The sequence below is a fragment of the Coregonus lavaretus genome (assembly GCF_964263955.1).
Source record: "Coregonus lavaretus genome assembly, chromosome: 23".
Lineage (NCBI taxonomy): Eukaryota > Metazoa > Chordata > Actinopteri > Salmoniformes > Salmonidae > Coregonus > Coregonus lavaretus.
The window spans coordinates 19,328,683-19,356,479 of NC_140010.1; the positions used below are offsets into that span (position 1 = coordinate 19,328,683).

Sequence of the window (27,797 nt, forward strand, 5' to 3'; positions counted from 1 at the left end):
TGTAATGTCATTAATGCATTTCTTTTGAAGCAATGTTTAAAAAAAATGTACAAGTGAATAGGTTGGTTTACTTTTAAGTTTAAGTTTCCCACGTATCTCGTTAAAGTTTTGACCAATGAGGTAACTTGTTAAGTTGTGGCCAATGGGAGAGTGGACTGGTTGCTGGGAAAGAAAAGAGAGGGAAAGGTTGAAAGAAGGGAGAGGAGAGACGTTAGTGGGGTTGGTGAAGGAAAAAACGACCAAAGGAAACGATAAAGAGAGAACAAAACCATACCTACAGAGTTTTTTAAAGGGAAATCCTGATTTTATTTCTATAAGAGAGTGTTTATTATTTCGTTAAGAAAGACCTAGTAGAGACTGAAGCTGCCGTCGCATTGTGGAGACATTCGACATCTTAGAGGTTAGCCTAGCATCCTGCAAGACTTGGAGAGAGTTGCTTGTGACGATCAACGAGTTCGGGTTGCCAACGGATGTCTGTTGCTGCTACCGAGTACTGGCTGCATTGATAGCTGTGTTCGCTGTGGATCTTGTGAGGACACCTGCACGGAACTACTATATTTTGCTGAGGCATTATCTACAAGTAGTGAGTAACTACAAATGTGGGGTGGACTTCGGGACTTTATGTATGTCGTCATTTTTTTTATGAGCTCCAACGCGCGCCCAGGGTTTAAGCAAGCTTGCAAATAATTTGGACATGGGTTGTGGGAAAATCATTGGGGTTTATTATTTTTATTTCTTTTGATGTGATACATTGAAAATGTGATTAATATAGATATTGAACCTTATGTCTGTTGTATTGGTGGAGTCATTTACTGTTTCAGTTTCATTTAATGCATGGGAAAGCATATCCTTATAATAATAACCAAGTCTATAATCATTCTATCTGAAGTTAATACCCTATTTGTCATTCACCCTAGCAAGTTTACAATAGGGATTCTTATTGGAGATGTCCTTCTCACCTAATATCCCATGCTGTTCAGATATTCTAAATAAGGTAATATTGTGAGAGTCAAATTCGAGCCTGGTGAGAGGGTTACACTGAAATAAATCATTCTCTGTACTATTATTCTGACATTTCACATTCTTAAAATGAAGTGGTGATCCTAACTGACCTAAAACAGGAAATATTTACTAGGATTAAATGTCAGGAATTGTGAAAAACGGAGTTTAAATGTATTTGGCTAAGGTGTATGTAAACCTCCGACTTCAACTGTATCCGGTGTATGTCACAATAAAACATTATTATTGTATTTTTTTTAAATTCAATCTACCAGACGGTGCCCACCTTTACATGGGCCAAATGTGTCCCACAAAATACAGTAGCCGTAAGTTGAGAAAAACATGTTTAACATACACTAACTTGTAAGACAAATGTCACTAAACTGAAGCATTGATGGCTACAAATTCGACATAAAAATGTCTGTTCATTATATATTTTCATCAACACAGACAGGTCTCATGAACATTGTAACAGTATATCACAGGTTCACAGCTTTGTTAGGAAAAATAACTATGGAGGTTCTAATTATTATGCAACGAGTCCAATGGTCAATGGGTAGGCCCTGAGGTGTTAGTATGTGTAACGGAATGTGGCCAACCAGCAGAGAGCGAGAGTCTGTGGGTTTGATAACCGTTGTCACTGCATGGGCTCTCATGGGAAGTGTCCAAGCTTCTTGTGGAAACACTTTTCCTCTGCAGAATCCTATAAACATCCCTTCTTAGACCTTGTATTTCAGCTTCCCGCTTTCACTGATTACACAGATATGCTGAGGGAAAAGGAAGTCATATGACAAATATCACTGCACTTTAAAAGGGCATTGCAGTTAAATGGGATTTTCCTTTTTTTTTAATGACATTCCCACACTTTGAGGTCGAAATAACATTCTGAAATTGTGAAAATTATGATAATGCGCTTTATGTGTAAGAGCTATTTGAAATAAATGTACGGAATATCAGCCTGTGGGATGGAAGTTTTGGCCCACATCATGAAGTCAGAATGTGATTAGATTATAATTAGACCAATGAATGTTCATCTGGGTAAGGGGGTGGGCTCTAGACATCCCATCAGCCAATCAGGGCAGTGAATGAGGACCCAGTGAAGTACGTCACTGAAATTAAAATCAGTATTGAATAAAGAAGAACTTACATTGAGGTCTCTGAAATACTCATTGTAGTCCAAGGCATATCCAACCACAAAACGATTGGGTATCTCAAAACCAACATCTGAAATGGAAGAGATGTGGCAGAGAGATTAGCACTGCAGCAATGTTCCCAAAACACAACAAACAAACCCTCTGTTTGTGAACAGACCATTTATAACTGAGCTGTTAGCTGTAATGGTAATGTTACAGGTAATATAAGATGAGTAGATCATTCTTACATGGACATATAACATATAATAATGAAAACATAAACGAAAAAAGGATAGAACTGCTACATACAATCTGGGAGACATCCTGAACTGTTTGGCACTCTCTTCACCAGCAAACTAAAACAGAACACAGGAGACACACTCAACACACGCATGTAACACCCCCAAGCTGTAGCACACTGAAACTCTGCTCATTTCTTCTGTCTAGACTGGAAATTGAGTGACTCAGCGTGAGTCACCTGATCTGATGTGGTGTTAGTGGTTCTATGCCAGGACTCACCCTGCTACTTTGATCATCTTGGGCCTGAATGCCTCCACGTGTTTTAGGAGAGTCTTCATTGTCTTGCCTGTGTCTACAATAGCCTGCGGAGGACAACAAACACAAAACAACTGTAGCAGCAGGACTATGTGACTGGCTGTCAACACTCAAAGTCAAAGATACCAGTGAGCTCACAGCTTGGTGTATCTCACACTAACAAAATAAATAAGAGTGCTTTAAAAAATAAGTGTGTGTGCGTGCAAGAGTGTGTGTGTACACTGAGTGTGTAGCCCCGTTCCCACTGAGCAGTCTGAACCCACAGTGAAAGAGGGGACAACCAACGTGTGACCCAGGGTTACACAGAAACCAATCTCACCCTGAACACCTCTAATGCACCAATTTGTAAGTCGCTCTGGATAAGAACGTCTGCTAAATGACGTAAATGTAAATGTAAATGTAGTGAAACTGGTGGTTTCAGTCGGTCGGTTGGGGGTGGAGGGGGAGGCTGTTGTGGTTCCCAGAGTTGTGGCACGGATCCACACTGGTGTCTTCTTGTCTGACTTTGTTTATGTCAACTGATCACGGCTCTATTGTGTGGCCCCTTTATTCATAATGTGACACATAGCTACCCCTGTTCATTGTTCTGTGTTTGTGTGTGTCAGATCTAGGTTCAAATCCACAGCCCAAAAAACTTACTTTTATTTCAGTATTTGAATGGTTATTTCTAAAAACCAAATAGTCAACCAAATTGTATTCGAAAGTATTTTCAAATACTTATTTCAAATTTCTGGGTTAAATGCATGGGAGTGTATTTGAGTCAATGTATTTGAGTATTTTCAAATGCTTTCCAAGTGTATTTCCAAATACATTCCAATATTCAACTACTTGTATTATTATTATTTTGTTTTATTGCAGATAGATTGTGGCTTCTATCAATATAATTGTCTGCATAATTTCTAACCCCCCATATATATTTTGGTAAGAATAAACTCAGCAAAAAAAGAAACTGCCCTTTTTTAGGACCCTGTCTTTCAAAGATAATTCGTAAAAATCCAAATAACTTCACAGATCTTCATTGTAAAGGGTTTAAACACTGTTTACCATGCTTGTTCAATGAACCATAAATAATTAATGAACATGCACCTGTGGAACGGTCGTTAATACACTAACAGCTTACAGGCGGTAGGCAATTAAGGTCACAGTTATGAAAACTTAGGACACTAAAGAGGCCTTTCTACTGACTCTGAAAAACACCAAAAGAAAGATGCCCAGGGTCCCTGCTCATCTGCGTGAACGTGCCTTAGGCATGCTGCAAGGAGGCATGAGGACTGCAGATGTGGCCAGGGCAATAAATTGCAATGTCCGTACTGTGAGACACCTAAGACAGCGCTACAGGGAGACAGGACGGACAGCTGATCGTCCCTGCAGTGGCAGACCACGTGTAACAACACCTGCACAGGATCGGTACATCCGAACATCACATCCTTGAGATGTTTCTGCAACTTGATTGGAGTCCACCTGTGGTAAATTCAATTGATTGGACATGATTTGGAAAGGCACACACCTGTCTATATAAAAGGTCCCACAGTTGACCGTGCATGTCAGAGCAAAAACCAAGCCATGCTCCGAGACAGGATTGTGTCGAGGCACAGATCTGGGGAAGGGTAACCAAAACATTTCTGCAGCATTGAAGGTCCCCAAGAACACAATGGCCTCCATCATTCTTAAATGGATTAAGTTTGGAACCACCAAGACTCTTCCTAGAGCTGGCCGCCCAGCCAAACTGAGCAATCGGGGGAGAAGGGCCTTGGTCAGGGAGGTGACCAAGAACCCTATGATCACTCTGATAGAGCTCCTGAGTTCCTCTGTGGAGATGGGAGAACTTTCCAGAAGGACAACCATCTCTGCAGCACTCCACCAAATCAGGCCTTTACGGTATAGTGGCCAGACGGAAGCCACTCCTCAGTAAAAGGCACATGACAGCCCGCTTGGAGTTTGCCAAAAGGCACCTAAAGACCATGAGAAACAGGATTCTCTGGTCTGATGAAACCAAGATTGAACTCTTTGGCCTGAATGTCAAGCGCCACGTCTGGAGGAAACCTGACACCATCCCTAAGGTGAAACATGGTGGTGGCAGCATCATGCTGTGGGGATGTTTTTCAGTGGCAGGGACTGGGAGACTAGTCAGGATCGAGGGAAAGATTAACGGAGCAAAGTACAGAGAGATCCTTGATGAAAACCTGCTCCAGAACACTCAAGACCTCAAACTGGGGTGAAGGTTCACCTTCCAACAGGACAACAACCCTAAGCACACAGCCAAGACAACGCAGGAGTGGCTTCGGGACAAGTCTCTGAATGTCCTTGAGTGGCCCATCCAGAGCCCGGACATGAATCCGATTGAACATCTCTGGAGAGACCTGAAAATAGCTGTGCAGCGACGCTCCCCATCTAACCTGACAGAGCTTGAGAGGATCTGCAGAGAAGAACGGGAGAAACTCCCCAAATACAGGTGTGCCAAGCTTGTAGCGTCATACCCAAGAAGACTCGTGGCTGTAATCACTGCCAAAGGTGCTTCAACAAAGTTCTGAGTAAAGGGTCAGAATCCTTATGTAAATGTGATATTTCCGGGTTTTTAATTTTTATAAATTTGAAAAAATGTCTAAAAACCTGTTTTTGCTTCGTCATTATGTGGTATTGTGTGTAGACTGATGAGGGGGGGGGAAAAAACAATTGAATCCATTTTAGAATAAGGCTGTAACGTAACAAAATGTGGGAAAAGTCAAGGGGTCTGAATACTTTCTGAATGCACTACCAAAACAAGTGATCTAATGATTCTGTCTTGTCGCAGCAAAATCTGCAGAGCTGGTTGTATTCTCCATATATAACATTCTATTGGTTGCAATAATTGTATATAATAATTTAAATTTAAAAACAGTTTTGAATCCGGCATTGTTTTGTGTATCAGTTCATAAACCATGTGCCATGGAATCGGTACATCGAAAATCTCTTCCCAACAACAGTAACTCCACCAGTCCATTTACGAAGAAAAAAATAAAGTTTAAAAAAATCAATAGGTATATTTGAGTTTAACCATAATATTTGTTGTAATATTTGGTAATGTATTTTCTGGTGGATTCAACTGAAATAATAATATATAATAATATATGCCATTTAGCAGACGCTTTTGTCCAAAGCGACTTACAGTCATGCGTGCATACATTTTTTTTGTGTATGGGTGGTCCCGGGGTTCGAACCCACTACATTGGCGTTACAAGCGCCGTGCTCTACCAGCTGAGCTACAGAGGAGCAAGCAACTTTCTATGGCATGTTTTAAAAATGGCAATAATAAAAGGGGAAAAAGGCCATTCTTGAACACGGGGTGAGACAGTCTAAGTAATCTGATAGAAAACCATTTTGGATTTACGTATAGTTTTTGTATGACTGAAGCCTTTAGTGAGAGGTCTAATGCTTTAATATTTACATTTCCGCCCTCTGAATTCATATTTATTATATAAATGAGGCCCGTTTAAATTTGGTCTGGCTTGCCATTCCAAATAAAATTAGAATATGTTTTGCTCATATAATTTTTTTTAAACAAGTCGCTAGGTGTAGGCAGGGCCATAAGCAAATAGGTAACGTGGGATATGACTAACGAGTTAACCAGTGTGATTTTTCCACAAATAGACAGGTATTTTCCTTTCCATGGTAGCAAGATCTTATCTATTTTTGCTAACTTTCTATTAAAATGTGGTAGTGAGATTATTTATTTATTTTGGGATATGAATACCTAGTATTTCCACTTCACCGTCAGACCATCTTATTGGTAAACTACACGGTAATGTAAAAGTTGTATTTTTTTTGTGATCCAATACGTAATATAGTACGCTTATCATAATTTGATTGGGGCATAAGACCCATGGGGCGGCGCACAATTGGCCCAGCGTCGTCCAGGGTAGGGGAGGGAATGGCTGGCAGGCATGTAGCTCAGTTGGTAGAGCATGGCGTTTGCAACGCCAGGGTTGTTGGTTCGATTCCCGCGGGGGGTATGAAAAATTAAAAAAATTATGTATGCACTCACTAACTGTAAGTCGCTCTGGATAAGAGCGTCTGCTAAATGACTAAAATGTAAAATGTAAATGATTGCAATCCAGAGAGGTAAGAATCAGCCTGTGGAGGGATCCAAATTGTGGATTTAAAAGAAAACATGAATCCTCAGTGTACAATGACACCTTTGTTTTTATGCCCTGGATTTCTAGCCCCTTGATATTATTGTTGGATCTGATTTTAATAGCTAACATTTCGATGGCCATAATAAATAGATATAGCGGACAACCTTGTTTTACTCCTCTTGACAGTTTAATACTTTCTGAGAAGTAGCCATTATTTACTATTTTACACCTAGGGTTAGTATACATAACTTTAACCCATTGTATAAGAGATTCTCCAAAATTACAATATTAAACTACTTGTTTTTTCAAATAAAGGTTATCTGAACACTTGTTTTGAAATGTATTGAAAAGTAATTGAAATAACTGAAATAGTAGTTGAACCCAGGTCTGGTGTGTGTGTGTAGGCGGGTGATTGTGAGGGGGATGACATAGAACACATTTCCCTATAATAATGAGGGTGAAATTAAAGAGTATATGTCCTTTTAATATGAAGACCTATTCTGTAATACAAAGAACAGGGCTGCACAAACTATAAAGAGGGTCATTGAAAATGGAAGGGATATGGACTTGATGAGGGCTTATTTTGATAGACCGCATACCCAACTTCCAATTACTGCCCCAGTCCCCCCCTCTATTATAAGTGCAATTTACTTTGATTCTGTAAATTTTATTCATGTTTCTTTTTAGACTACTAATGAACACAGCTGTATTCATATGCTTGTTCTAAAGATCTCTGCTTAAAGTAAGCACTCATTGTATGACAGTAATGCTTTCATTCGTTTCAAAGAGAATCCTTCCTCACGTCGAGGTCCCTATAATAGGCTCCCAATTACTGTGCTGCTGAGAGGAAAGTTTCTTGAATCAATTCTGAGAAGGGACAATCAAACTTCCCTAATGGACAGAGATAGTCAATTCTTCTTTTTTTTTTTTTACTATGTCCAATTCAGGGTCGTATTCATTAGAGCACACCATAACGTTTTTCAACTGGTAACGAAAACAAGCATTTCTTATTGGATAAGTTTGTGTAGTCCTTCCCTGTTTGTCTGTTTTCTTCTGTTTGGTGCCCAATGAATACGACCCTGGTCTGGTAAAACCTAGACCTACATACAGGCAATGTCTTCTGCTCCCCAAGGCCTGGATAAACATCTGGAGAAAGTGATGGAGTATTTGATGGATGCACAAATAGAGGAGAGGAAGGAAAAAAAGCGTGTTGACTCACCTCTACGATTAGGACGTTCTTTTGTGAGCATGCCATAGAAAAAAGAGAAAGGAAGCAGTTATGCATGGGTAGGAATGCGTAACGACTTATCTACAATCGACCAATCTTTTAGTTTGCAAGAAAGGCATTTCACTGTACTTGTGCATGTGACATTAAAACGTGAAACTACCACAGTGCTGCACATGCATACAGTGAGGGAAAAAAGTATTTGATCCCCTGCTGATTTTGTACGTTTGCCCACTGACAAAGAAATGATCAGTCTATAATTTTAATGGTAGGTTTATTTGAACAGTGAGAGACAGAATACAACAAAAAAATCCAGAAAAACGCATGTCAAAAATGTTATAAATTGATTTGCATTTTAATGAGGGAAATAAGTATTTGACCCCCTCTCAATCAGAAAGATTTCTGGCTCCCAGGTGTCTTTTATACAGGTAATGAGCTGAGATTAGGAGCACACTCTTAAAGGGAGTGCTCCTAACCTGTATAAAAGACACCTGTCCACAGAAGCAATCAATCAATCAGATTCCAAACTCTCCACCATTGCCAAGACCAAAGAGCTCTCCAAGGATGTCAGGGACAAGATTGTAGACCTACACAAGGCTGGAATGGGCTACAAGACCATCGCCAAGCAGCTTGGTGAGAAGGTGACAACAGTTGGTGCGATTATTCGCAAATGGAAGAAACACAAAAGAACTGTCAATCTCCCTTGGCCTTGGGCTCCATGCAAGATCTCACCTCGAGTTACAATGATCATGAGAACGGTGAGGAATCAGCCCAGAACTACACGGGAGGATCTTGTCAATGATCTCAAGGCAGCTGGGACCATAGTCACCAAGAAAACAATTGGTAACACACTACGCCGTGAAGGACTGAAATCCTGCAGCGCCCGCAAGGTCCCCCTGCTCAAGAAAGCACATATACAGGCCCGTCTGAAGTTTGCCAATGAACATCTGAATGATTCAGAGGAGAACTGGGTGAAAGTGTTGTGGTCAGATGAGACCAAAATGGATCTCTTTGGCATCAACTCAACTCGCCGTGTTTGGAGGAGGAGGAATGCTGCCTATGACCCCAAGAACACCAACCCCACCATCAAACATGGAGGTGGAAACATTATGCTTTGGGGGTGTTTTTCTGCTAAGGGGACACGACAACTTTACCGCATCAAAGGGAAGATGGACGGGTTCATGTACCGTCAAATCTTGGGTGAGAACCTCCTTCCCTCAGCCAGGGCATTGAAAATGGGTTGTGAATGGGTATTCCAGCATGACAATGACCCAAAACACACGGCCAAGGCAACAAAGGAGTGGCTCAAGAAGAAGCACATTAAGGTCCTGGAGTGGCCTAGCCAGTCTCCAGACCTTAATCCCATAGAAAATCTGTGGAGGGAGCTGAAGGTTCGAGTTGCCAAACGTCAGCCTCGAAACCTTAATGACTTGGAGAAGATCTGCAAAGAGGAGTGGGACAAAATCCCTCCTGAGATGTGTGCAAACCTGGTGGCCAACTACAAGAAACGTCTGACCTCTGTGATTGCCAACAAGGGTTTTGCCACCAAGTACTAAGTCATGTTTTGCAGAGGGGTCAAATACGTATTTCCCTCATTAAAATGCAAATCAATTTATAACATTTTTGACATGCATTTTCTGGATTTTGTTGTTGTTATTCTGTCTCTCACTGTTCAACTAAACCTACCATTAAAATTATAGACTGATCATTTCTTTGTCAGTGGGCAAATGTACAAAATCAGCAGGGGATCAAATACTTTTTTCCCTCACTGTACCAAGATAACATTGACTGAACCACTCAGTTGAGACAGATTTGCAAAATGTACATATAGCAGGGACTCCATAACCACATGAAATAGTTATGCATGTGTTATACCAAGTGATTTAAAAATGTCAATGTAATAACCATATAATTATATTATAGGATCTCAAAAGTTATTACAGTGTAAACACGCATCCCAAAAGAAGTCCATGCCTATGGGCATTTCCATCTAAAAGGACCCATGAGCACCAACATGTGAAGTTCATAGGATAATGTAAAATTGGGTGTCAAATAAAGCACAATATGTTTTAGATATTAAGGCATATACATTTTTCAACCATTTTCCATCCTAACAATTAGGAATAAGCAAAGGCTTTGATTTGAAAAGAGGTCTTAGACAACATCTACGAGAAAAAGTCTTAAAGATCCACTATGCAGAAATCGCTCCACCATTTCCTGGTTGGTAAATTCGAATAGTTCGCCTAATTTCAGTTTGTGACAAAACAAGCAAGTATAGTGTAGAGAATCATTGTACTATCTAAACACGCTGTGAAATATATTTTCCATAACCAAAAATATTGTATTTTCAGCTGGTGTACAAAAACGAAATAAAAGGTGCAAAAACGAAACTTAAGAACGGGAAGCTTAGAAATAGCGCACATGGAACATATCTACCGCTTCTTAGACTTGCTTTCAATGAGAATGACAGATCTATAAACATAGTTCTATGTGAATTTGGTAGGGTCGCCCAAAATGTTACATATTGCAGTGTTAAAAGGTATTAGAAATACATCAACACACAATATTGTTGAAGTAAAGACACCTGCGAACTAATATCAACACTTATATTTAGTTTTGGAGCAATATTTTATATTATTTGCCCTCTGTAAATTTAAGAAACATTGTCTTGTTCCTTGTAATTCCATTAACAAGAACCCACATATCTTTAAGATATTTTCAAATTTCTCTCCCTTACCAGGAGGGAGGATAATGAAAGTTAACAGAAGTAACAATTCAAAGGTAGACATACCAATTAGTTAGTGTTTATACTGATAAAGTTTTTTTAATGAATTATTAAGTGATTACCAAATCGGTAACGGAATTACCACCCAAAAAAATTCTGTAACAGAATTACTGCAATTGAATTGGCTACAATAAGAAATCATAACACAACATTATGCCAGTGGAAGGGACCCAATCACTTCCACTGGAATAATGTTATGTTTAGCTCATAACTGGGTTTTTCTCTTTCTGTCGTCTGGTGGTCAAAACAAGAGTGTGAAAACAGTCTGGACAACCCCTCCCTCTCACTCTCCCCCTCTATGCCACTCTCTCTCTTCTCTCTTTCTCTCCAGTTCAATCAATCAATCAATCAATTTTATTTTATATAGCCCTTCTTACATCAGCTAATATCTCGAAGTGCTGTACAGAAACCCAGCCTAAAACCCCAAACAGCTAGTAATGCAGGTGTAGAAGCACGGTGGCTAGGAAAAACTCCCTAGAAAGGCAAAACCTAGGAAGAAACCTAGAGAGGAACCAGGCTATGAGGGGTGGCCAGTCCTCTTCTGGCTGTGCCGGGTGGAGATTATAACAGAACCATGCCAAGATGTTCAAAAATGTTCATAAGTGACAAGCATGGTCAAATAATAATCAGGAATAAATCTCAGTTGGCTTTTCATAGCCGATCATTAGAGTTTAAAACAGCAGGTCTGGGACAGGTAGGGGTTCCATAACCGCAGGCAGAACAGTTTAAACTGGAATAGCAGCAAGGCCAGGCGGACTGGGGACAGCAAGGAGTCACCACGGCCGGTAGTCCCGACGTATGGTCCTAGGGCTCAGGTCTCTCAGTTGGCTTTTCATAGCCGATCATTTAGAGTTGAAAACAGCAGGTCTGGGACAGGTAGGGGTTTCGTAGCCGCAGGCAGAACAGTTGAAACTGGAATAGCAGCAAGGCCAGGCGGACTGGGGACAGCAAGGTGTCATCATGCCCGGTAGTCCTGACGTATGGTCCTAGGGCTCAGGTTCTCAGAGAGAAAGAGAGAACGAGAGAATTAGAGAGAGCATACTTAAATTCACACAGGACACTGGATAAGACAGGAGAAGTACTCCAGGTATAACCAACTAACCCCAGCCCCCCGACACATAAACTACTGCAGCATAAATACTGGAGGCTGAGACAGGAGCGGTCCGGAGACACTGTGGCCCCATCCGAAGAAACCCCCGGACAGGGCCAAACAGGAAGGATATAACCCCACCCACTCCGCCAAAGCACAGCCCCCGCACCACTAGAGGGATATCCCCAACCACCAACTTACAATCCTGAGACAAGGCCGAGTATAGCCCACAGAGGTCTCCACCACAGCACAAACCAAGGGGGGGGCGCCAACCCAGACAGGAAGATCACGTCAGTAACTCAACCCACTCAAGTGACGCACCCCTCCCAGGGACGGCATGAAAGAGCACCAGCAAGCCAGTGACTCAGCCCCTGCAACAGGGTTAGAGGCAGAGAACCCCAGTGGAGAGGGGAACCGGCCTGGCAGAGACAGCAAGGGCTGTTCGTTGCTCCAGCCTTTCCGTTCACCTTCACACTCCTGGGCCAGACTACACTCAATCATATGACCTACTGAAGAGATAAGTCTTCAGTAAAGACTTAAAGGTTGAGACCGAGTCTGCGTCTCTCACATGGGTAGGCAGACTGTTCCATAAAAATGGAGATCTATAGGAGAAAGCCCTGCCTCCCGCTGTTTGCTTAGAAATTCTAGGGACAATTAGGAGGCCTGCGTCTTGTGACCGTAGCGTACGTATTGGTATGTACGGCAGGACCAACTCGGAAAGATAGGTAGGAGCAAGCCCATGTAACGCTTTATAGGTTAACAGTAAAACCTTGAAATCAGCCCTTGCCTTAACAGGAAGCCAGTGTAGGGAAGCTAGCACTGGAGTAATATGATCAAATTTCTTGGTTCTAGTCAGGATTCTAGCAGCCGTATTTAGCACTAACTGAAGTTTATTTAGTGCTTTATCCGGGTAGCCGGAAAATAGAGCATTGCAGTAGTCTAACCTAGAAGTAACAAATGCATGGATTAATTTTTCTGCATCATTTTTGGACAGAAAATTTCTGATTTTTGCAATGTTACGTAGATGGAAAAAAGCTGTCCTTGAAACAGTCTTGATATGTTCGTCAAAAGAGAGATCAGGGTCAAGAGTAACGCCTAGGTCCTTCACAGTTTTATTTGAGACGACTTTACAACCATCAAGATGAATTGTCAGATTTAACAGAAGATCTCTTTGTTTCTTGGGACCTAGAACAAGCATCTCTGTTTTGTCCGAGTTTAAAAGTAAAAAGTTTTCAGCCATCCACTTCCTTATGTCTGAAACACAGGCTTCTAGCGAGGGCAATTTTGGGGCTTCACCATGCTTCATTGAAATGTACAGCTGTGTGTCATCCGCATAGCAGTGAAAGTTAACATTATGTTTTCGAATAACATCCCCAAGAGGTAAAATATATAGTGAAAACAATAGTGGTCCTAAAACGGAACCTTGAGGAACACCGAAATGTACAGTTGATTTGTCGGAGGACAGACCATTCACAGAGACAAACTGATATCTTTCCGACAGGTAGGATCTAAACCAGGCCAGAACTTGTCCGTGTAGACCAATTTGGGTTTCCAGTCTCTCCAAAAGAATGTGGTGATCGATGGTGTCAAAGGCAGCACTAAGGTCTAGTAGCACGAGGACAGATGCAGAGCCTCGGTCTGACGCCATTAAAAGGTCATTTACCACCTTCACAAGTGCAGTCTCAGTGCTATGATGGGGTCTAAAACCAGACTGAAGCATTTCGTATACATTGTTTGTCTTCAGAAAGGCAGTGAGTTGCTGCGCAACAGCTTTTTCTAAAATTTTTGAGAGGAATGGAAGATTCGATATAGGCCGATAGTTTTTTATATTTTCCGGGTCAAGGTTTGGCTTTTTCAAGAGAGGCTTTATCACTGCCACTTTTAGTGAGTTTGGTACACATCCGGTGGATAGAGAGCTGTTTATTATGTTCAACATAGGAGGGCCAAGCACAGGAAGCAGCTCCTTCAGCAGTTTAGTAGGAATAGGATCCAGTATGCAGCTTGAAGGTTTAGAGGCCATGATTATTTTCATCATTGTGTCAAGAGATATAGTACTAAAACACTTAAGTGTCTCTCCCGATCCCAGGCCCTCGCAGAGCTGTGCAGATCCAGGACAGCTAAGCCCTGGAGGAATACGCAGATTCAAAGAGGAGTCCGTAATTTGCTTTCTAATGGTCATGATCTTTTCCTCAAAGAAGTTCATGAATTTATCACTGCTGAAGTGAAAACCATCCTCTCTTGGGGAATGCTGCTTTTTAGTTAGCTTTGCAACAGTATCAAAAAGAAATTTTGGATTGTTCTTATTTTCCTCGATTAATTTGGAAAAGTAGGATGATCGAGCAGCAGTGAGGGCTCTTCGGTACTGCACGGTACTGTCTTTCCAAGCTAGTCGGAAGACTTCCAGTTTGGTGTGGCGCCATTTCCGTTCCAATTTCCTGGAAGCTTGCTTCAAAGCTCGGGTATTTTCTGTATACCAGGGAGCTAGTTTCTTATGACAAATGTTTTTCGTTTTTAGGGGTGCAACTGCATCTAGGGTATTGCGCAAGGTTAAATTGAGTTCCTCAGTTAAGTGGTTAACTGATTTTTGTCCTCTGATGTCCTTGGGTAGGCAGAAGGAGTCTGGAAGGGCATCAATGAATTTTTGTGTTGTCTGAGAATTTATAGCACGACTTTTGATGCTCCTTGGTTGGGGTCTGAGCAGATTATTTGTTGCGATTGCAAACGTAATAAAATGGTGGTCCGATAGTCCAGGATTTTGTGGAAAAACATTAAGATCTACAACATTTATTCCATGGGACAAAACTAGGTCCAGAGTATGACTGTGGCAGTGAGTAGGTCCAGAGACATGTTGGACAAAACCCACTGAGTCGATAATGGCTCCGAAAGACTTTTGGAGTGGGTCTGTGGACTTCTCCATGTGAATATTAAAATCACCAAAAATTAGAATATGATCTGCTATGACTACAAGGTCTGATAGGAATTCAGGAAACTCAGAGAGGAACGCTGTATATGGCCCAGGAGGCCTGTAAACAGTAGCTATAAAAAGTGATTGAGTAGGCTGCATAGATTTCATGACTAGAAGCTCAAAAGATGAAAACGCCATTTTTTTTTTTGTAAATTGAAATTTGCTATCGTAAATGTTAGCAACACCTCCGCCTTTGCGGGATGCACGGGGAATATGGTCACTAGTGTAACCAGGAGGTGAGGCCTCATTTAACACAGCAAATTCATCAGGCTTAAGCCATGTTTCAGTCAGGCCAATCACATCAAGATTATGATCAGTGATTAGTTCATTGACTATGACTGCCTTTGAAGTGAGGGATCTAACATTAAGTAACCCTATTTTGAGATGTGAGGTATCACGATCTCTTTCAATAATGGCAGGAATGGAGGAGGTCTTTATCCTAATAAGATTGCTAGGGTGAACACCGCCATGTTTAGTTTTGCCCAACCTAGGTCGAGGCACAGACACAGTCTCAATGGGTATGGCTGAGCTGACTACACTGACTATGCTATTGGCAGACTCCACTAAGCTGGCAGGTTGGCTAACAGCCTGCTGCCTGGCCTGCACCCTATTTCACTGTGGGGCTAGAGGAGTTAGAGCCCTATCTATGTTGGTAGATAAGAGGAGAGCACCCCTCCGGCTAGGATGGAGTCCGTCACTCCTCAGCAGGTCAGGCTTGGTCCTGTTTGTGGGTGAGTCCCAGAAAGAGGGCCAATTATCCACAAATGTTATATTTTGGGAGGGGCAGAAAACAGTTTTCAACCAGCGATTGAGTGCTGAGACTCTGCTGTAGAGCTCGTCACTTCCCCTAACTGGGAGGGGGCCAGAGACAATTACTCGATGCCGACACATCTTTCTAGCTGATTTACACGCTGAAGCTATGTTGCATTTGGTGACCTCTGACTGTTTCATCCTAACATCGTTGGTGCCGACGTGGATAACAATATCTCTATACTCTCTACACTCGCCAGTTTTAGCTTTAGCCAGCACCATCTTTAGATTAGCCTTAACGTCGGTAGCCCTGCCCCCTGGTAAACAGTGTATGATCGCTGGGTGATTCGTTTTAAGTCTAATACTGCGGGTAATGGAGTCGCCAATGACTAGGGTTTTCAATTTGTCAGAGCTAATGGTGGGAGCCTTCGGAGTCTCAGACCCCGTAACGGGAGGAGTAGAGACTAGAGAAGACTCAGACTCAGACTCCGACTCGCTACATAATGGGGAAAACCGGTTGAAGGTTTCTGTCGGCTGAATGAGCGACACCGGTTGAGCATTCCAACAGTATTTCCCTCCAGAAGCCATGAGAAAGTTGTCCGGCTGCGGGGACTGTGCGGGGGGATTTATACTAACGTTACTGTCTGTACTTACTGGTGGCACAGACGCTGTTTCATTCTTTCCTACACTGATATTACCCTTGCCTAACGATTGCGTCTGAAGCTGGGCTTGTAGCACAGCTATTCTCGCCGTAAGGCGATCGTTCTCCTGTATATTATGAGTACAGCGACTGCAATTAGAAGACATCATGTTAATGTTACTACTTAGCTTCGGCTGTTGAAGATGTTGATGAACCATGTCCAGATAAAGCGTCCGGAGTGAAAAAGTTGAATAAGGGAAAAAAGTTGCGATGGAAAAAAGGAAAATAACGTAAAGTTGGCAGCTAAAACGCACAGGAAAATGACTCTTCTGTCTCGGGATAAACGTCCGGGGTGAAAAAGTTTAACGAAAAAAGATGAGTGAGGACAAAACTAAAAAGTTGGTAAATTTGTTGAACACAGAGATTGATTAAACGTTTATTAAAAGTAAAACGTGAATAGTTTGGCAGGTAGCCAAGTAGCAACAAACAGCAGAGCAGCACGGAGACAATGCGGAAGCGAGACGGAAGTCACGTGACACACACTGTGATTTACCATGACACCAACCACCTATCCTCTTTCCTTTTACTGTAACAAGCATCATCACCCACTGAGCACCGACCGACACCAGACGTAGAAAAGTATTAGAAATTTGGTCAGTCCACCCTGGCCAGACCAAATCAGTCCACCCTGGCCAGACCAAATCTGAACCATTAATTTTTTGTAAATAAACAAAAGCATACATAGACAAAAACAATAAATACACAACAAAATTTACATACATACATTTCCACAAACATTAATGACATCACACTTGCTCAGACCCATTTGTTCCCACTGTTTCTACACCCAATGTTGTTTATAATGCTTGTAAGACTGCTCCATAGGACTTAAAATTGTGTCATGTTTCTGTAGCAGATTCTTTTTTTTAAATTGTAATAATAAAGCATTTGATTCTTCCATTCTCTTAACGTTGGAGTATCATTTGACTTCCAGTATTTAAGTAATAGCTTCTTCAGTATAAGTGACGAAGACATTTCGGGTCTTGAAGATGCGCTCTGTTCAATCTCCATATTCTGTCACTAAGTGTATTTTCTGTTGGTGTAATTAAGCATGATACAGGAGAATGATCCAATATCATTACATCATTGATTTTTGAACCCAGTGCATAATTTTTTTTTTAGCTTTTCTTACTTTGAGAAAAAAAGGAGTAGTCTTTTGTAGTTGGGAATAATAATCTCCATGTGTCCTGTAAAGTATTTGTAGAAAACTTTTTTCAGCCTCTTTGGAGGCTCCTTGAACTTGCATTTTATTATTGCTATGTCTGTCTAACTCGCTGAATCCTTGATTTAGGTCACCTGCTAAAATAATAGTTCCTGCCTGGGTCTGATCTAATATAGCTTGAGTTATATCTAAAAACACCAGCTTTGCCCCTGGGGGGGATATACAATGAAATCAATGTGTATTTTCCCCCATGTAAGGTACAATTCAAAATTAGAAAACGTGTGCTGGTCCGTGTGCTGGGATATAAGGGAAAAGGGTGTATTCTTATTTATCAGGATGCCTACATCTCTGCTGTTACTACAGTAGGTGGCAGCATAGGCCTCTCCAACCCAGCTCCTATTTAAATATTCAATTTTTTTGCCCACACAAGCCAAGCTTGTCAATCTCCCATCTTTTCCCACCCTACCTTCTTCTTAGACACATTTACACCCATCCATACATTGACTTACTCATCCATTCACATACAACATATACCCTATGCATCCACACACCCATTCTCTACTGCCCTCGTACACATATTCACCCTCCCTCAAACTCCCATTCATATGAGAATGCTATTCATTGACTACAGCTCAGCATTCAACACCATAGTGCCCTCTAAGCTCATCACTAACATTTACATTTACATTTTAGTCATTTAGCAGACGCTCTTAACCAGAGCGACTTACAGGAGCAATTAGGGTTAAGTGCCTTGCTCAAGGGCACATTAACGTCATTTAGCAGACGCTCTTAGCCAGAGCGACTCACAAATTGGTGCGTTCACCCTATAGCCAGTGGGATAACCACTTTACAATTTGGGGGGGGGGGGGGGGGGGGGGGGGGGGGGGTTAGAAGGAATACTTTATCCTATCCCAGGTATTCCTTAAAGAGGTGGGGTTTCAAATGTCTCCGGAAGGTGGTGAGTGACTCCGCTGTCCTGGCGTCGTGAGGGAGCTTGTTCCACCATTGGGGTGCCAGAGCAGCGAACAGTTTTGACTGGGCTGAGCGGGAGCTGTGCTTCCGCAGAGGAAGGGGAGCCAGCAGGCCAGAGGTGGATGAACGCAATGTCCTCGTTTGGGTGTAGGGACTGATCAGAGCCTGAAGGTACAGAGGTGCCGTTCCCCTCACTGCTCCATAGGCAAGCACCATGGTCTTGTAGCGGATGCGAGCTTCAACTGGAAGCCAGTGGAGTGTGCGGAGGAGGGGGGTGACGTGAGAGAACTTGGGAAGGTTGAACACCAGACGGGCTGCGGCATTCTGGATGAGTTGTAGGGGTTTAATGGCACAGGCAGGGAGCCCAGCCAACAGCGAGTTGCAGTAGTCCAGACGGGAGATGACAAGTGCCTGGACCAGGACCTGCGCCGCTTCCTGTGTAAGGCAGGGTCGCACTCTCCGAATGTTGTAGAGCATGAACCTGCAGGAGCGGGTCACCGCCTTGATGTTGGCGGAGAACGACAGGGTGTTGTCCAGGGTCACGCCTAGGCTCTTCGCACTCTGGGAGGAGGACACAGCGGAGTTGTCAACCGTGATGGCGAGATCATGGAACGGGCAGTCCTTCCCCGGGAGGAAGAGCAGCTCCGTCTTGCCAGGGTTCAGCTTGAGGTGGTGATCCGTCATCCATACTGATATGTCTGCCAGACATGCAGAGATGCGATTCGCCACCTGGTTATCAGAAGGGGGAAAGAAGATTAGTTGTGTATCGTCAGCGTAGCAATGATAGGAGAGACCATGTGAGGATATGACAGAGCCAAGTGACTTGGTGTATAGGGAGAAAAGGAGAGGGCCCAGAACCGATCCCTGGGGGACACCAGTGGTGAGAGCACGTGGTGCGGAGACAGCTTCCCGCCACGCCACTTGGTAGGAGCGACCGGTCAGGTAGGACGCAATCCAGGAGTGAGCCGCGCCGGAGATGCCCATCTCGGAGAGGGTGGAGAGGAGGATCTGATGGTTCACAGTATCAAAGGCAGCAGACAGGTCTAGAAGGACAAGAGCAGAGGAGAGAGAGTTAGCTTTAGCAGTGCGGAGAGTCTCCGTGACACAGAGAAGAGCAGTCTCAGTTGAATGACCAGTCCTGAAACCTGATTGGTTTGGATCAAGAAGGTCATTCTGAGAGAGATAGCAAGAGAGTTGGCTAAAGACGGCACGCTCAATAGTTTTGGAAAGAAAAGAAAGAAGGGATACTGGTCTGTAGTTGTTGACATCAGTGGGGTCGAGTGTTGGTTTTTTGAGGAGGGGAGCAACTCTCGCTCTCTTGAAGACGGAAGGGACATGGCCAGCGGTCAAGGATGAGTTGATCAGCGAGGTGAGGTAGGGGAGAAGGTCACCGGAGATGGTCTGGAGAAGGGAGGAGGGGATGGGGTCAAGCGGGCAGGTTGTTGGGCGGCCTGCAGTCACAAGTCGCAGGATTTTATCTGGAGAGAGAGGGGAGAAAGAAGTCAAAGCATAGGGTAGGGCAGTGTGAGCAGGACCAGCAGTGTTATTAGACTTAACAAACGAGGATCGGATGTCGTCAACCTTCTTTTCAAAGTGGTTGACGAAGTCATCCACAGAGAGAGAGGAGGGGGGGGGGGGGGGGAGGAGGATTCAGGAGGGAGGAAAATGTGGCAAAGAGCTTCCTAGGGTTAGAGGCAGATGCTTGGAATTTAGAGTGGTAGAAGGTGGCCTTAGCAGCAGAAACAGATGAAGAAAATGTAGAGAGGAGGGAGTGAAAAGATGCCAGGTCGGTAGGGAGTTTAGTTTTCTTCCATTTCCTCTCCGCTGCCCGGAGCTCTGTTCTGTGAGCTCGCAGTGAGTCATCAAGCCACGGAGCTGGGGGGGAGGACCGAGCCGGCCGGGAGGATAGGGGACACAGAGAGTCAAAGGATGCAGAAAGGGAGGAGAGGAGGGTTGAGGAGGCAGAATCAGGAGATTGGAGGGAGAAGGATTGAGCAGAGGGAAGAGATGATAGGATGGAAGAGGAGAGAGTAGTGGGAGAGAGAGAGCGAAGGTTGCGGCGGCGCATTACCATCTGTGTAGGGGCAGAGTGAGTAGTGTGGGAGGAGAGCGAGAGAGAAAAGGAAACAAAGTAGTGGTCGGAGACTTGGAGGGGAGTTGCAGTGAGATTAGTAGAGGAGCAGCATCTAGTGAAGATGAGGTCAAGCGTATTGCCTGCCTTGTGAGTAGGGGGGGACGGTGAGAGGGTGAGGTCAAAAGAGGAGAGGAGTGGAAAGAAGGAGGCAGAGAGAAATGAGTCAAACGTGGACATAGGGAGGTTGAAATCCCCCAAAACTGTGAGGGGTGAGCCATCCTCAGGAAAGGAACTTATCAAGGCGTCAAGCTCGTTGATGAACTCTCCAAGGGAACCTGGAGGGCGATAGATGACAAGGATATTAAGCTTAAATGGGTTAGTGACTGTGACAGCATGGAATTCAAATGAGGAGATAGACAGATGGGTTAGGGGAAAAATTGAGAATGTCCACTTGGGAGAGATGAGGATTCCTGTACCACCACCCCTCTGACCAGATGCTCTCGGGGTATGCGAGAACACATGGTCAGACGAGGAGAGAGCAGTAGGAGTAGCCGTGTTTTCAGTGGTGATCCATGTTTCCGTCAGCGCCAGGAAGTCGAGGGACTGGAGGTTGGCATAGGCTGGGATGAAGTCAGCTTTGTTGGCAGCAGAACGGCAGTTCCAGAGGCTGCCTGCGACCTGGAACTCCAGGTGAGGGGTGCGAGCAGGGACCACCAGGTTGGAGAGGCAGCAGCCGCGCGGTGTTGTGCGTTGTTTGTGTAGCCTGTGCAGAGACGAGAGAACAGGGATAGGCAGAGGCATAGTTGACAGGCTGTAGCAAATGGCTACAAAAATGCAGAGGAGATCGGAATGAAATGAGCTAAGCATCTGGGAGAGGAGAGAGGGGGGCCTCCCTCACCAAAAACTTCTACCTCAGAAACTAAAATTGTTTCACTGAACAGTTGTTCAATGTTTAAAGGAATAAACTCAAACCCACTTTATTCAGCTAGCCAACTATGACACCATAGTTGACTAGCATGCTAGCATCCAATAACACACAGTTTAACACACAGTTAAGCACCAATACTCACAACAAACCACCAATAGTGTGTTAACTAGCTAACCAGCATGCCAGCATCCAGTAACACACAGCCAAGCACAAACACTTGGTCACAGCAAACCACCAATAGTGTGATAACACACTAAACAGATCATTCGTGTCTGTGTCAAGTTCCTTTCATGACGCAGCAATGATTCAACATTGGCTAGCTAGGACAAGTATATTGTAATTAGCTACTACCGCACCGTTCGCTGGTCGTGCTGGGTAGCTAGCAATGGCCACTGTGTTGGCTTTGTTTGAAGAACGGCTAGCTAGCTAGCTAGCTTCGTGCTACACCCGGCACACAATGGCTACTGTGTTGACTCTGACTCTGTTCGAAAAAACGGCTAATTAGCTCGCTTCGTGCTACAGCCGGCACGGCGGAAGACACTGCCAAGACACAGTAGCTACCCACGATACCTAGCTATGACGCCGTAGCTAACTAGCAAGCTAGCATCCATTAACACACAATTAGCACCAATACTTGGTTACAACAAACTGCCAAGAGTGTGTTAGCACACTAAACAGATGATTCATGTCCGTGTCTAGTTCCTTACATAACGCAGAACGCAGCAAAAATTAAACGTTGGCTAGAAGCACATTTAACAGTGGGAACAGCTAATCGTTACCAGTAGCTACCCGCTAGCTAGCTAGCCTCGTGCTTCGATACTAACCTACAATAACCTACGGAAACCTACAACAACAACAATACTAACCTATAATAAATACAATACCTAACTACAACTAACTACCAACCTACGATCTAATGCATGGTTAAGCTATACTCAACACCAAATGAGAAGTTTGCTTACCTCCAGCTACGCTTACCTCCAGCTTTGCTTACCTCCAGCTAACGCAGAACACAGCAAAAATTAAACGTTGGCTAGAAGCACATTTAACAGTGGGAACAGCTAATCGTTACCAGTAGCTACCCGCTAGCTAGCTAGCCTCGTGCTTCGATACTAACCTACAATAACCTACAATAACAACAATACTAACCTATAATAAATACAATACCTAACTACAACTAACTACCAACCTACGATCTAATGCATGGTTAAGCTATACTCAACACCAAATGAGAAGTTTGCTTACCTCCAGCTAGAGAGCTAGCTAGCCTCGAGCTTCAATACTAGCCTACAATAACCTACGGAAACCTACAATAACAACAATACTAACCTATAATAAATACAATACCTAACTACAACTAACTACCAACCTACGATCTAATGCATGGTTAAGCTATACTCAACACCAAATGAGAAGTTTGCTTACCTCCAGCTAGAGAGCTAGAGAGCTAGAGAAAAACACGTCCTCTCCCGACTGCTAAGGATCCTGGGACTAAACACCTCCCTCTGCAACTGGATCCTGGACTTCCTGACGGGCCGCCCCCAGGTGGTAAGGGTAGGTAACAACACATCTGCCACACTGATCCTCAACACGGGGGCCCCTCAGGGGTGCGTGCTCAGTCCCCTCCTGTACTCTCTGTTCACCCATGACTGCATGGCCAGGCACGACTCCAACACCATCATTAAGTTTGCCGACGACACAACAGTGGTAGGCCTGATCACCGACAACGATGAGACAGCCTATAGGGAGGAGGTCAGAGATCTGGCCGTGTGGTGCCAGGACAACAACCTCTCCCTCAACGTGACCAAGACAAAGGAGATGATTGTGGACTACAGGAAAAAAAAAGAGGACTGAGCACGCCCCCATTCTCATCGACGGGGCTGTAGTGGAACAGGTTGAGAGCTTCAAGTTCCTTGGTGTCCACATCACCAACGAACTATCATGGTCCAAACACACCAAGACAGTCGTGAAGAGGGCACGACAAAGCCTCAGGAGACTAAAAAGATTTGGCATGGGTCCTCAGATCCTCAAAAAATTCTACAGCTGCACCATCGAGAGCATCCTGACTGGTTGCATCACCGCCTGGTATGGCAACTGCTTGGCCTCCGACCGCAAGGCACTACAGAGGGTAGTGCGTACGGCCCAGTGCGCACTACCAGTACATCACTGGGGCAAAGCTTCCTGCCATCCAGGACCTCTATACCAGGTGGTGTCAGAGGAAGGCCCTCAAAATTGTCAAAGACTCCAGCCACCCTAGTCATAGACTGTTCTCTCTGCTACCGCACGGCAAGCGGTACCGGAGTGCCAAGTCTAGGTCCAAAAGACTTCTCAACAGCTTCTACCCCCAAGCCATAAGTCTCCTGAACAGCTAATCATGGCTACCCGGACTATTTGCACTGCCCCCCCACCCCATCCTTTTTACGCTGCTGCTACTCTGTTAAGTATTTATGCATAGTCACTTTAACTCTACCCACATGTACATATTACCTCAACTACCTCAACTAGCCGGTGCCCCCGCACATTGACTCTGCAACGGTACCCCCCTGTATATATAGCCTCCCTACTGTCACTTTATTTTACTTCTGCTCTTTTTTTTCTCAACACTTTTTTTTGTTGTTGTTTTATTTTTACTTTTTTTGTTTAAAATAAATGCACTGTTGGTTAAGGGCTGTAAGTAAGCATTTCACTGTAATGTCTGCACCTGTTGTATTCGGCGCATGTGACCAATAAAATTTGATTTTTTATTTGATATGCACAGACACACACACACACACACATCCATAGAACAGTTATTGACATACATTCTATATTTCCCCTTTTGTATTGTCTTTTCAGTGTTTATGTAGACCCTTTGCATCGGTTACTTCTATGGATACTTCATAGAGAAGAACAGTTATTTGGGGAAAGTAGAGTATAGATTGTATTGGGGGGAGGGGGAAAAATATTGTCTCAATTTACGATAAGCTGGTCTTAGACATCACTGCATGTAGCCTAGTGTGCTTATGGCTTCTTTCCTCTTCGTCCTCTCCTCAGTGCAGGGGGCTCTCCTCCTTCAACTGGAAAGGTTTCTTGCAGCTTGTTAAGGGCTTCATCTTCGCTTGTGAATTCCATCCTTTGAGTTCCCTTCCATATCCACAGCACTGCCGGGAAGCGGAGCTGAGATTTTATCCATTTTCTTCCAGTGACTGTCTTATCGGAATGTATTCCTTGCGTTTTTTTCCTCAGCCTAGCAGACAGGTCCTGGATGAATCGAATGGACTGGGAGTGGATTTTGATCTCCTTTCCCCCTTATGCCTTCAGAATGTTGATTTTGGCTTGAAGATTACCATGCAAGGGTATTTAGCATTCTTATGTTTCACGCCGATCCTATGGTATCGTTCCAGATATTCTGGTGATATACCCACGTCAAGTTCCTCTGATATCAGTTTGACCACGTAGCTGGAAAGGTCTTCTTTTTCCTCATCTTCCAGTAAGGACAATATTCTCATGTTTCGTCTCATTCTGTTTTCTTGCTGGTCCAATTCATCTTTTAAAGTTTGAAACTTTGTTTCCAAAAAGCAAGTTTTGTTGTCTTGTTCGTTCATGCGCACACCTTGTTTGTGCGTGTCTGACACAATAGTCTCTACTTTCTTTTCAAGCAAATCTACTTTTTTTAACAGATTGTAGCAGTTCATTTGTTTTGGTGTGCATTGAGAGCAATTTAGCTATGTTTTCCTGGATATCCTTTAGCTGTTCATTACTCTCGTTTGCGTCTCCAAGTAACTCGTCTTTTCCTCTGGGGGAAGCCATGGCTTGTTGGGATTCGTGTCGCTGCGTCGCTTTACATTTACATTTTAGTCATTTAGCAGACGCTTTTATCCAGAGCGACTTACAGTTAGTGAGTGCATACATTTTTCATACTGGCCCCCCGTGGGAATCGAACCCACAACCCTGGCGTTGCAAGCGCCATGCTCTACCAACTGAGCTACAGGAGGCCTACCAACTGCTTTACCAACTGATTGGTTCGGTGTTGTACTCAACTGACCGCTCACTCTCTCCCAGATGCTTGGGGATATATTGATTTATTAATTTTTTTACCCCTTTTTTCTCCCCAATTTCATGGTATCCAATTAGTAGTTAGTCTTGTCTCATCGCTGCAACTCCCCTACGGACTCGGGAGAGGCGAAGGTCGAGAGCCCTGCGTCCTCCGAAATACGACCCTGCCAAGCCGCACTGCTTCTTGACACACTGCTAGCTTAACCCGGAAACCAGCCGCACCAATGTGTCCAGCTGGCGACCGAAGTCAGCTTGCAGGCGCCTGGCCTGCCACAAGGAGTCGCTAGAGCGCGATGGGATAAGGAAATCCCGGCCGGCCAATCCCTCCCCTAACCCGGAGGACGCTGGGCCAATTGTGCACCGATTCATGGGACTCCCGATCGCGGCCGGCTGTGACACAGCCTGGGATCGAACCTGAGGCTGTAGTGATGCCTCAGTACTGCGATGCAGTGCCTTAGACCGCTGCGCCACTCGGGAGGCCCCATTAGAAGCCTAATTTAAAAACTTTGTCTGGTTTCTACATATAACCACAGAACGGAGCTACTCACAACCTATGCGTCCTTTTGGTACGTGCATGCGCCTCACAAATCTGAACCAATCATAGACGTCTATGTTTCACAAGTTTGGACAGCACAGTAAAGTACAGTAGAGCACACTAGAGTAGAATACAGTGTACAGTATTGTACTGTACATATCTACTTTCCAGTACTCTACTATACCGAACGTTACGGTAATGTCCAAATTTGTGAAACATAGACGTCTACGATTGTTTCAGATTTGGTCTGGTCCAGACCAACCAAATTAGGATTTGTTTGGGGGCGGAGCTTATTACAATAATAGCCAGTGTGTAGAATAATACCCAAATATACAAAAGAAGGATATTGCATATTTCTACCTTTGAGTACCTATTCAGGATACATCACCATGAAGAGAATGATATTCATATCCATAATTATGCATTTCTGTATAGTACAGATCAGGGACTCATGATGTAATTCCGTTAACCTAATTCTGTTACCGGATGTAAATCCATTTCCCCTACTGTAGTTCAATAACCAAAACATTTGTTTTAAACTCAAGATGTCATGTCATAGCTGACACCCCATTCTTTCTGCAGACATCTTTGAATCTTAATGTGGAGCAGATATTTAACAGTTTTGGGAAAATGTGGTCATAGAAGTAACTGTGGGAGATTGTACCGTAAATCTGGACTTGCCCCTATGCTCACACAAAGATATTGTGAAGTCCGTAACATACAATTGACTAATGGCTTCATAATACTAGCTACATTCCCTGTAGACAAAGTGATCCGTTATGATTAAAAGTCTTGTTTTCCAGTTGCAGAAGAACAGAACATTCCTGATATTGCAAAATTCAAATCAGAGGCATGTGTCACACTGTTGACCTATTGATCCACGCAGGAAGGGACAGCCAGCCAATACCAGACACCACATGTTGGGGACAAAATATTGGCATCTGGGCAAAGAAGGGCTTCCTACCCTGTCATCCAGGGGCATGATCATACTCCTTCTGATTATTAATGCTAGCAGTGTGTGCCTTGCTTATCTGCTTAATATGAACCAAGGCATTCTCAAGACTCAAGAGAAGACATCCCAAACCTAAATATGATGTGTGAAAACAAACTTAGCTACATACAGTAGTTGTGCTGTCATTTCATGTGAAACCTAAAGGACGCAGTCAAGCAGAAATTAAGCCATGCTGAGTTGATGCTTTGTCTGTCTGGGGCTCAGTAGTGTCATTAATTCCTGCCAGACAGTAAATAATGACTAACCTTAATCCTCAATACAGACAGTGTAAACTACATGGATACAAACTGGAAGGTGTGACATAATAACACAAATGATCAATTAGCATAATCTTTAGCTAGTATCTACAGTACATCAGTAATACATAGTGGCAACTTTCACTAGGTCGCAATTATTTAATCTAAATTATTTCACACACAGTCATAATATTATTAGAAAAGCAATAGAGCAATGAGTTAAACTCACCACCCCACAACTCAATGGTTCAGCATGTTCCTACACACTGACATCCGAGCCACGCCTCACTACAGGGTGTACCAGTGTGTGTACAGCTTATGTGTGTGTGTGTGTCTGATTTATATGTCAGCAGCATCTCCCTCGCTGACCTTTGATCCCATTAATGGCTGCACGCACACACACAGATTAGAGGCCCTGGCACTGCAGCATCGTGACAAACTAAGCCATTGTCTTGTTCTTCAGAGACAATGAGCAATAGTGATATTTCTAGTATGACATTAGCAGATATTTAAACAAACGTACAGTATG

The 27,797-nt window shown here is 43.6% G+C and overlaps 1 protein-coding gene across 1 annotated transcript; it reads right to left on the minus strand.

Moving 5' to 3' along the window:
• Nucleotides 1-713: 713 nt before the first annotated feature.
• On the minus strand, nt 714-27,578 carry LOC311150439 (hypoxanthine-guanine phosphoribosyltransferase-like). The gene is made up of 6 exons (XM_084187926.1): nt 27,498-27,578; nt 8,019-8,036; nt 2,652-2,734; nt 2,442-2,488; nt 2,147-2,223; nt 714-1,766 (listed from the first exon to the last, which is right to left on the minus strand). The coding sequence occupies exons 3-6, from the start codon at nt 2,708-2,710 to the stop codon at nt 1,719-1,721; spliced, it is 231 nt and encodes a 76-aa protein (XP_084044052.1). The 5' UTR covers nt 2,711-2,734; nt 8,019-8,036; nt 27,498-27,578; the 3' UTR covers nt 714-1,718.
• Nucleotides 27,579-27,797: the final 219 nt, after the last annotated feature.

What these genes read in the sequence shown, in the direction of transcription:
- LOC311150439 (XM_084187926.1), bottom strand. Translation starts at nt 2,710, where the DNA reads ATGAAGACTCTCCTAAAACACGTGGAGGCATTCAGGCCCAAGATGATC. An exon ending in TTCAGGATGTCTCCCAGATT is followed by an intron (nt 2,224 to 2,441) that starts GTATGTAGCAGT and finishes CTTCCATTTCAG; the next exon opens with ATGTTGGTTTTGAGATACCC. An exon ending in AGTATTTCAGAGACCTCAAT is followed by an intron (nt 1,767 to 2,146) that starts GTAAGTTCTTCT and finishes CTTTTCCCTCAG; the next exon opens with CATATCTGTGTAATCAGTGA.